The 557-nt window shown below is 37.2% G+C and overlaps 1 protein-coding gene across 1 annotated transcript in view; it reads left to right on the top strand.

Annotated features, from left to right (window-relative positions):
- Window positions 1-557, top strand: part of LOC107103119 (bolA-like protein 2) — a 6,311-nt gene extending 5,754 nt beyond the window's left edge. Inside the window, exon 2 of the mRNA XM_015402649.1 lies at window positions 318-557. Coding sequence (XP_015258135.1) covers window positions 318-417 — 100 coding nt within the window. The 3' untranslated portion in view covers window positions 418-557. The remainder of the gene's footprint in view (window positions 1-317) is intronic.

Genomic DNA, 557 nt, shown 5'->3' with positions numbered 1-557 from the left:
TGGGCCCCTAAACTGTTTGTTTGGCGCCCTCTTCAGGTGATAAGCAATACCGATCATTGGTAATTTAGATAATTCAAAATTTTCTCCATTTTAAAGGTTAATAATAAAAAAGGAAATTCAACAAAATTGAATAAAAAAAAAAAAGACAAGTGTTCATCATCTATCTAGTCTAGTTCAAGGATTTGATGTTAGTTTTTCTGTCTTTCCGTCACGTGACCTAAAAAATTTTTGGAAAATCAGGTTAATATAGATGAAATCAAAAAAGGAAATTAAAAAAATGGACTTCATGGAGGGTAACGTGTGCCGTCTGTTTGCAGGATGGTGAACACGTGTCTGGCGGAGGAGCTGAAGGAAATCCATGCGTTTGAACAGAAGACCCTGACGCCAGAGCAGTGGGACAAACAGAAGCTACAGTGACTCATTTCCTCTTAGAGCCTTGAAAGTTTGGGAACATTGAAGGTTAAAGTGCTCCAGTCATCTTGTTGCTGCTACTAGTGCAAATAAAAAATAAATTCCTCCCCTGTCTTTGGATGAATCCTTTGTTTTTATCTTACAGT

Source organism: Cyprinodon variegatus, unplaced genomic scaffold (genome assembly GCF_000732505.1).
Source record: "Cyprinodon variegatus isolate N-32 unplaced genomic scaffold, C_variegatus-1.0 Scaffold1378, whole genome shotgun sequence".
Lineage (NCBI taxonomy): Eukaryota > Metazoa > Chordata > Actinopteri > Cyprinodontiformes > Cyprinodontidae > Cyprinodon > Cyprinodon variegatus.
The sequence above is the reverse complement of the archived record's forward strand: the minus strand, read 5'-3'. Positions and strand labels throughout refer to the sequence as shown.